Source organism: Acanthisitta chloris, unplaced genomic scaffold (assembly GCF_000695815.1).
Source record: "Acanthisitta chloris isolate BGI_N310 unplaced genomic scaffold, ASM69581v1 scaffold41004, whole genome shotgun sequence".
NCBI classification, from domain to species: domain Eukaryota; kingdom Metazoa; phylum Chordata; class Aves; order Passeriformes; family Acanthisittidae; genus Acanthisitta; species Acanthisitta chloris.
The window spans coordinates 8,455-17,447 of NW_008670731.1; the positions used below are offsets into that span (position 1 = coordinate 8,455).

Consider the following 8,993-nt stretch of genomic DNA (forward strand, 5'->3'; position numbering starts at 1 on the left):
ACCTGATAAGATCAGCATTCACTTAAAGAATCATAGAATCAGAATTTAAGGGTCAGAATGGACCTTACAGATCATCTAGTCCCAACCCTCACTGCCATGGGCAGGGACACCTCCTCACTAGGTCAGGTAAAAGAAAACAGGTAACAAAATTCTGTAAGCTGAATCAAATAAAATTTTCAGGGAATCTAATAACTATTTTGAGTAAAAAAATGCATTGGATTACTGGAGGAGATTTATAAATATAATCCTTAACATTTTTGTTAATAAAATTAGCATTTACATCTAGTTCTGTTGTATTCATTAGACACAACAGGGCTGTTATAAGCTTTTTGGCTTTCTCACATGAGGTTCAAGAAGTTAAAAGTGTGACTAAAAGCAGAAATTCACACTTGTGGCACTGAATAATGGAAGAGCTGAATTTTGTGAGTTCCTGCATTTGGAAACTAATACTATCAATGTGGATCAGAATAATCTTGATGAAGAACAGTTGCACTTTACCCTTCAATATCAAATTGTATGGGTTGAAATCTCTCCATGTGTATGATCTGTGCACCTAACATTAAAGGGTTTTCTTCCTACACCACAGAACAACACCCAAGAAGAAGGGTTACAGAAAACAGAGGTGGTAACAGAAAATGTCACAACTGTGGCCAAGGACCCAAGATATGCCAGATACCTCAAAATGGTCCAAGTGGTAAGTCAATCCTTGAGGCATTCTTTGACCACTCCCTTGTTTTCATGTGGAGCATCACACACAGCTGCACATGAACATTAAATGTCTGAAAATACTGCAACAGTAATCTTCACACTGAGATAACGTCACAATATTTCCAGCACGTCTTCTCTAATAAATGAGTTAATGCAATATCTTCTTCAGACAGCTTGAGGCAAGGTCTTTCTGCACAATCCTGCTGATCTACTTATGAACTGAAGGTGTGAGATGTGTAAATGCAAAGTACTAATAGCTGAAGTCATGGAAGTTGCCACTGCAAGTGTAGTTATTCTGGCAGAGTTGGAGCCATTCCCTCCATACACACATGGTTACAGCCTGGGTTTGCTGTAGGGTACAACATACAGCTTTGCTAGTATAGTGCAGAACAGGAGTACCTGATACTTCTGAAGGGACCAAAACACCAAGATTGTTTCACCATTTGGTTCCACTTCAGTTCCCTGCTATTCATGATGCAGGTTTTGTTTTCCTCTTTATCTGTGGATAAATAGAAAATAAATTAATGTAATCTCAATATTTACATGTGTGAAAGCTAATGAAGGAATGAAAAGGTGAATTTTTGACATTCCAGAACCATCTGGGCACAGCCCTGAGCCACGTGCTCTGGAATGGCCCTGCCTGAGCAGGGAGGTTGGCCCAAGTGACCTTTTGTGGTCCCTTCCAACCTAACTGTGCTGTGATTCTGTGAATGGGAGACTATTTGGGACATTTTAAATGTTCTTTTTCTCACATCAACAAAATTCAAAATGAGATTGCAAAGAAAATAGCCAGTCTTTATTTTCAATCTGTCAGTGGTAATTTTTATCTAAAATCTATATTCTACTCCTGGAAAGTGTGACTGTGTCAGAGCATTAGTGAAACGTTGCTTATGTTCAGGCTAAACTCACCATTTCACTCACTCCTCAGAGAAATTATTCCAGTTGGTTTGCTTGGGCCTTTGGATAATGGTCCAGAACTTATTTTTCACTTGAATCACAAATTGGCACTTTATGGGTAGCTTATTACAAACCATTTGGAAGACAGAGCAGTGGGATAGTAACAGAGTGGAGAACACTATGTTGGTGTGTTGATTTAGTGCCAGACTTCAGAGTGGATGTGAAAGTGCTGGATGGGCTAATTACTTTGAGGTATTTTTTTTTGGGGTGACTGCTAGAGGGAGGAGTGAGATCTCACTTTCCACATTTATCCTTTGTACTGGCAGTCCTGGTGATTCCTCTGCCAGTTGTAAACAGTGTGGTAGGAAAGTCAAACTAACATACTACAAATTAATGTGTGTTTTTGTGTTTGCCAAACTTGTCTTCTCGTCCGGTCAAGTATTTCAGTTAGTGTCATTTATTTGCCCAAATGAAGTTTGTAGCTGAAGATTTGTTTGCGGTGCTCATTTCTTTATTGCTCACAGTATTTGTAGTATGTGGGTTAGCACCATTCTGCACTAAAGGTAGATCTGTAACATAGTAATGAGGTCCTTTGCACGGAGTGCAGTTGAGCATACGAAATTCTTGCCTTTTAAAATATGTAGTAACATTCAAACAAATCTTACTAAAATGATGCCGTTCTGGTGTCCTCTATGTAAGGACATGGAACTGTTGGAGCAAGTCCAGAGGAGGCCACAGAGTTGCTAAGAGGACTGGAGCATCTCCCCTGTGAGGACAGGCTGAGGGAGTTGGGGCTGTTCAGCATGGGGAAGAGAAGATTGAATGGAGACCCAGAGCACCTTCCAGGATCTGAAGGGGCTCCAGGGAAGCTGCAGAGGGACTCTGTGTTAGGAGCTGCAGAGATAGGACAAGGGGCAATGTGGCCGAGTTGAAGGGGAGAGAATTTCGGTTGGATCTTAGGCAGAAGTTTTCCCTGTGAGGGTGGTGAGACACTGGCACAGGTTGCCCAGGGAGGCTGTGGCTGCCCCAACCCTGGCAGTGTTCAAAGCCAGGTTGGATAAAGCCTTGAGCAACCTGGTCTGGTGGGAGGTGTCCCTGCCCAGGGCAGGGGCTTGAGGCTGGATGATCTTTAAGCTCCATTCTAACCCCTGAAATTGTATGATTCTCCGGGACCTGCACAGTTCCTGAGCTGCAGGGCCAGGGTGGGGGTACCCTGTGTTGGATATATAGTGACTTGGATTATTTCAAGCCTTAACTGGACTGCTGTGTAAATTTAGTATTGGCTTCTATGCTAGAACAGTACTCCTGTGCCATTTCAGGGGACTTGTATGCTCAGTGTGGTTCCTTCAGATGTAAAATGGTCATCTGGTTTATTTTAGTAAGACTTAGGGTACTAGAATCTATTTAAAAACTTGGGAAAGTATGAAAGATAAAGTAATTGTAATGCCCGGGGACAATCTTAATTGCTTTCCTTCAGGAAAAATCTCCACTGTTATGGGGACTTTTTAAGGTAGTTTTGGACCTTTTTTAGGGTATTTAGGGCCTTTTAAAGAGTATTTTGATAAACTTGAGATTAGTTTTGTGAATCTATGATCCACGAGACTACTGAGAGGGTTTTTTCTTGCAGATTTTGATGCATACACTGTTAAAATAAAACACTACTCCAAGTATGAACATAAAATCAATGCATTCTTAGCAATTTGTATACCAAGTTCCCTTTGATTGAAAGCAAATACAAACTCTGTTTTGCCTGATCTGAATCAGCCTCGTTCTTACTTGGTTTGAGTTGATGCATCAGTAACTTCTGAGATGGGAAAAAGCACCCTAAGAGCAGTCAAGCAAGGGAAAAAGCACTAGTGCAAGATGGTGTGTAGGCACACAGTCCCTGGGGCCCAAATCTAGACTAGAATAGGTGAACTTTTAGACTGTCATGGATACTCAAATGCTTTCCCCCGTGGGAAGCACTGACAGGTTCTTTACCTTGCAACTACTTGAGTGCTGGTTTTGCCACTATGCTTGAGAGATTGCTAGAACTGTGCCTGTTTTTGTGCTGCTCCAGAATGTTAATGCACAAGTCCTGATTTACATTGCTACTGTGAAACTAACTGCACGAGGAAAACACAGTGACTAGCTAACCTAGTACTCCCTTTGCCAGGTTAACTACTGGGACTGTCAGTAGTGCCACATGTTTCTATGAAACCTCAGTTGTGGCTGCCCTTTATTTTATCACTATTTTACTTACTTTTGCACAGCAGATACTTGTGCTATGCAGGAAGACTCCTCCACTACTTTTCATTTAGATTGTGAGGCCTCTCCTGACTTTCCTAGACCACCAGTTTTGTCCCTTTGGATTTTTTTCTTCCCCATATCCTATCTTGGCATGAAGTGATCCAGATGGTATTGCTGACGGTTTCCAACAGGAGATGGCAAAGCAACAAGTTGCCTTTGTGCAACTCTGGTGGAAACATAGGAACAGTTTGTTGGAATGTGTCTCCTAAGATGCCATGGGCCTTGGGGATATGGTCCAAGATGAGGGGATGTTTGGGTGTTGCTGAATGAAATAAAGTGCAGAAGCTGTGGAAGGACTTGCAGTGCAAGGAAGGAATTTTTTAACACGTACGCAGTTGGCTGAAATCTGTACACAAGTCAGAGAAGCTTCAAGCCTGACTGCACAAGCACTTGTGTTCAGAGAAGTCACTTTTAAACTGTGCTTCTGTTCTCACGTCCTGTTTGCCTTTTTCTGCATGCTTTGTAGGCTTAGATTTTTCTCTCTGGGTATACCTTCAACATGTCCAAGTCTTCTTTATCTCCCTAGCATGACTGTTCTCTGCTGTCTTTGTGCTCCTCTGTGCCTTTTCACATTCTTATCCATACAGATAACTTCAGCTTCCTGCTTTTGTCTGAGTGAATTGCAAATATGTTTGTCCAGTCTTGATTCTCTCCCTGCAGCTTTCTCTAGATGTTTTACCATAAATCTAAGATGGATTAAAAGGGCCTTGAATCTCAATCATTTCTTCCTTCTAGGTTCATCCTGATGGCAGCTGAGGTTATCATTCATTCCATGCTCTTGTTTGACAAGTGACATGCAGAACTTTGTGTGAAAGTGTGGCTTGAAAGAATCTGTGTCATTTTGTTCACTTGTTTGTGTCCAGGAGTTTCATATTATTCTTCTTCTGCTACACAGGGTGTTCCTGTAATGGCAATACGAAACAAAATGATTTCTGAAGGGCTAAATCCAGATCTTCTCGAGTAAGTAACTTGTATCCCTCAGTAGGGCTGGAGTGCAACCATGTGTTTAAAAAGCTTGGCAAAAAGTGTGCTTAGAAAAGCTTGTTTGTGGTGACAATCTAAATTATCAGCCCTGAGGCAGGTTTTGAAGTCTTCCATGAAAGGTTTTGTTAGCATTTTATAGGTCTGAATGGGCCACCAGTACCAAAGGAGCAGCATTGCAAGACTTCACCATTCAGGCTTGAGAGGAGATAGAAGCACTTCCCAGAGTTGGTGGGATTCAAGGAAAAGAACCTAACAGTGACAAGGTTGGATTTGATCATGAGATTTAACAAGGCCAAGTGCTGGTCCTGCACTTTGGCCATACCTATCCCATGCAGCGCTCCAGGCTGGGGACAGAGTGGCTGGAGAGCAGCCAGGCAGAAAGGGACCTGGGAGTTTGGAGAGACAGGAAGCTGAACATGAGCCAGCAGTGTGCTCGGGTGGCCAAGAAGGCCAACGGCATCCTGGCCTGGATCAGGAGCAGTGTGGTCAGCAGGACCAGGGAGGTTATTCTGTCTCTGTACTCGGTGCTGGTGAGGCCACACCTTGAATCCTGTGCACAGTTCTGGGCCCCTCAGTTCAGGAGGGATATTGAGGTGCTGGAGCAGGTGCAGAGAAGAGCAACAAGGCTGGTGAAGGAACTTGAGCACAAGTCCCATAACAAGAGGCTGAGGGAGCTGGGGTTGTTTAGCCTGGAGAAGAGGAGGCTCAGGGGAGACCTTCTCACCCTCTACAACTCCCTGACAGGAGGTTGGACATAGGTGGGGGTTGGTCTCTTCTCCCAGGCAACCAGCAGTAGGACAAGAGGGCACAGACTCAAGCTCGGCCAAGGGAGGTTTAGGTTGGATTTTAGGAAGAGGTTTTTTCTGGAGAGAGTGATCAGGCACTGGAATGGGCTGCCCTGGGAGGTGGTGGATTCACCATCTCTGGAGGTTTTCAGGATGAGACTGGATGTGGCACTTAGTGCCATGGTCTCGTAACCAGGGTAGGGTTGGACTTGATGATCTTGGAGGTCTTTTCCAACCTGGTTGATTCTATGATTCTATGACAGTGTGTGTTTAGCAAATCCCATGTCAGGAACCGTTTTCACTGCACTGTTTAGAGTAGGAATTTTTTCCCAGGCATTTTCTTCCCACACTTCGGTAACAAAATGTCATTACTATAGAGCAATAAGAACAAACTCAGTTTTATTTTGCCAGATACATGAGGGACAGCACAGCTGTTTGCAGATTCCCTCTGCAGATGGAGGGTACAACTTGACTTCAGCTGTGACAACGTAAATTGAAGTCAGCAGTTTGAAATTTCAACTGTTGATTGAGTTAACCTGATGTGAAGATGACTAAGAATAGATCCTCATTTTCATAGCTACTTGTCTGGCCGCAAACATTAATTTTAGGCTTATTTTACTTTTGACATTTATTTTAGTTTTACTGTATTATTGCACAGAATTGCTTAAGCTGATGAATGTATTAACTTTCATTCTTACGTTTTAGCCACTAAATTGTTTGAAACACTTTTGCATCCTCTTCAGAAACTGTCAGGGTGTTAGAAAGTCCACTTGTCCTTTCCAGTGAAGTCTTTTTTCATTTTGTAAAGGAAATATATCATGTATTGAGTCTCTTTCTCCCAGCTACTTCCTGGTGTGTAAATAAACTCAGCTGATTTTTTACTAATTGAATGAGAAATCAGAACACAAGTAAGAACCTATACAAGTCTGAGACACGGTTGTCAAACCGAATTTTTCTATGTGTGTGTTAAATGTGTTGTATTTTTTACTCTACATTTCAAGTCCATACTTTTCTGTAAATGCTGCTGTTTCTTCATGTTTGGATGGATTTTTACAGTAGATAAAAAAAGAAAATAGGTTAAGATTTCAAAATCTGTTTTGGGGTTGTCTGGTTTGGGTTCAGGCAGAAATATTATTGCCTTGCATTGAGGCATATGGAACATGTTTGGGGTTGGATCTCAAAGTCCATCTTCAAAGATGCTGTGCAACAGTCAGATTTTCTTCAAGATGTTTTGAAAACTGGTTGAAGAAAGCTAACTATTTGGCAAGGTGCATGATGTGTAATATCTGAAGGCCTCAGCGGTGATCTTTCTTTTACCTTTCTTGCTTTCTTGACTCTATATTATAAACTTCTGGTTTTATATGCATCTTGCTGTTCACACCACATCTCTTCGGGTTTTGGGTTCCTTGGGCCTGCTCACTCAGTCCCAAGGAAAAGCAGGAAAATGCACATATTGCTTTGTGCTTGGTCACTTACTGCAGGTTCTCTCAGCCAGGGACTGAGTCTGAGGAGCTCTGGGCTGCAGAGATGCTATTTCTAATAGCATGGAGTTGTTTCTGCTCTTCTTTTGACCGTTCCACTTCTCTTACTGTTTATTTCTCAACCTTGTATAGAGTTTGGTAACTGCCTATTCTATCAAGCTCCCAATTTCACTGTTTTTTCAGTTTTGTTTCTTATCCTTCCTCTCTTGCCTGTCTTCAATTCCAGGAGAGTTAGTCCTGCTCTCACGAACTAAAGGAATTCGTTGCCATCTTCCTCCTCTTACTAGCTGAGAGTTTTTGCACTGGTCTCTCCAGATCACATGTCTTTGCACAGCTCTTCTGTTTTGTCGTTACCCTGGCAGCAAGGAATAATATTGCGAAGTGGTAGTTGCATGAGAAAGCAAAGGCTCCCTGAGCTGGTCTGAGAGGTGTGCAGGGGGGAGGGAGAGGCTCTTTTGTGGTTTTTTAACACCCTTTGCTTCTTTGCACCCAAAATGCTCAGAAAGACTTTAAAGTTACCTTAGGGGATTCCCAACAGAGAACAATAATACTACTAATAAACAACTAAAGTTGGAGAAGAAATTCTGTACCTCCAAAAGAAATAAGAACAGGATGAATTATACACTTGTCAGCTTAGGTAAAAGTGTAATATTTTATCCAAGAGATGTTACTACAGGAAGGCAGTTGCTCTGAGTAGCACCTTCCCCGAGTCTAATGTGTATATTTTGTGCCTTGTTTTCAGAGTTTACCAGGATCAGTCTTGCTCCTATGTCAAACTCTTAGGAGGGAGACTCCAGGGAACGCTAGCACCTTCAGTCAGTCAGTGCTACTTAGTCCTTAGATGGCCTTCCTTCTCTCCCCTTCATTTCCAGTAGACTCCCCAAGCAAGCAAATGTTTTGTCACAACGTTGAGATCCATCTTAAATGTTCTCTTTAAAACTAGAGGTCTGATCATTCGTAGTCAATAAAAATCCCATGGCTGCTCTTGCATGTCAAATTTAACCCAATGTTCTAGCCAAATTCCACTCTGAGTAATTCTTTTTTTGCTCCTCTAAATTATCCCTGCAGTTTTAGTTGGATACAACATGGTTCATTTCCTGTCTTATTTTTTTCATGTACTATTTACACTGCTTAATGGTGTACAGAATGTTCCTTTCAGCCCTAGAACCTCTGAAGATTGAAAAAAAATGGAATTAGTCATTATTGCCTGCTTTCAACTCTTTCTACAAGTGTTTGCCACTTCTTGGTGATCTGTCCTTGTTTCCCATAACCTCAAAGGTGTGTTCAGACTGGTGTCTGCAGTTTTGATGCCCAGTGAGTTATAGCTTCTAGTGTTTACCTTTGAGTTGGAAGTGAAGCAATACCACCAACGTGTGAGTTTGTGAACCATAAACAGTTAATGTGTTAAATGTTGTGGAAATAGAGTGCATGGGATTGCAGTGACAGGATAGCTGTGTTACATGCTAAGTTGCTTTTGTTCTCAGCTGGGTTTGCAGCGTGGGCTGTTTCTGTTGCCTGCAGGACCCCAGATGCCCCCGTGCCTGCCTGGGGAGATGATGGCAAAGCAGAAGACAGTTCTGATAGTGAATCTTCATTTAGTGACTGAAGAGACTGATTTCAGCCTTTGGAAGCCTCTGTCCAGTGCTAATGTGTTGGGACCTGTAGCAGACAATGGGTTTGTATGAGTGACATGATTTCTCTGACAGCATTGTCAAGAACTAAAATCCTCCGTGTCCTCTCCCAGAAGGTTTGACCAGGCAGTGTGTTTCAACCCTGCACCTTTCCACCATAGGAATGAATCATGAGATCCTTCCAATTTTTTATGCTGAATCATTTCAGGTTTGTTTCT

At 42.3% G+C, this 8,993-nt stretch overlaps 1 protein-coding gene across 1 annotated transcript in view; it reads left to right on the plus strand.

The window, feature by feature from the left end:
• CCDC53 (coiled-coil domain containing 53) overlaps positions 1 to 8,750 on the plus strand; it is a gene marked incomplete at its 5' end in the record, with an annotated part of 15,266 nt that extends 6,516 nt beyond the window's left edge. Inside the window, 3 exons of the mRNA XM_009073763.1 lie at positions 587 to 694; positions 4,790 to 4,854; positions 8,666 to 8,750. Of these exons, the coding sequence (XP_009072011.1) occupies positions 587 to 694; positions 4,790 to 4,854; positions 8,666 to 8,750 (258 nt within the window). The remainder of the gene's footprint in view (positions 1 to 586; positions 695 to 4,789; positions 4,855 to 8,665) is intronic.
• Positions 8,751 to 8,993: the final 243 nt, after the last annotated feature.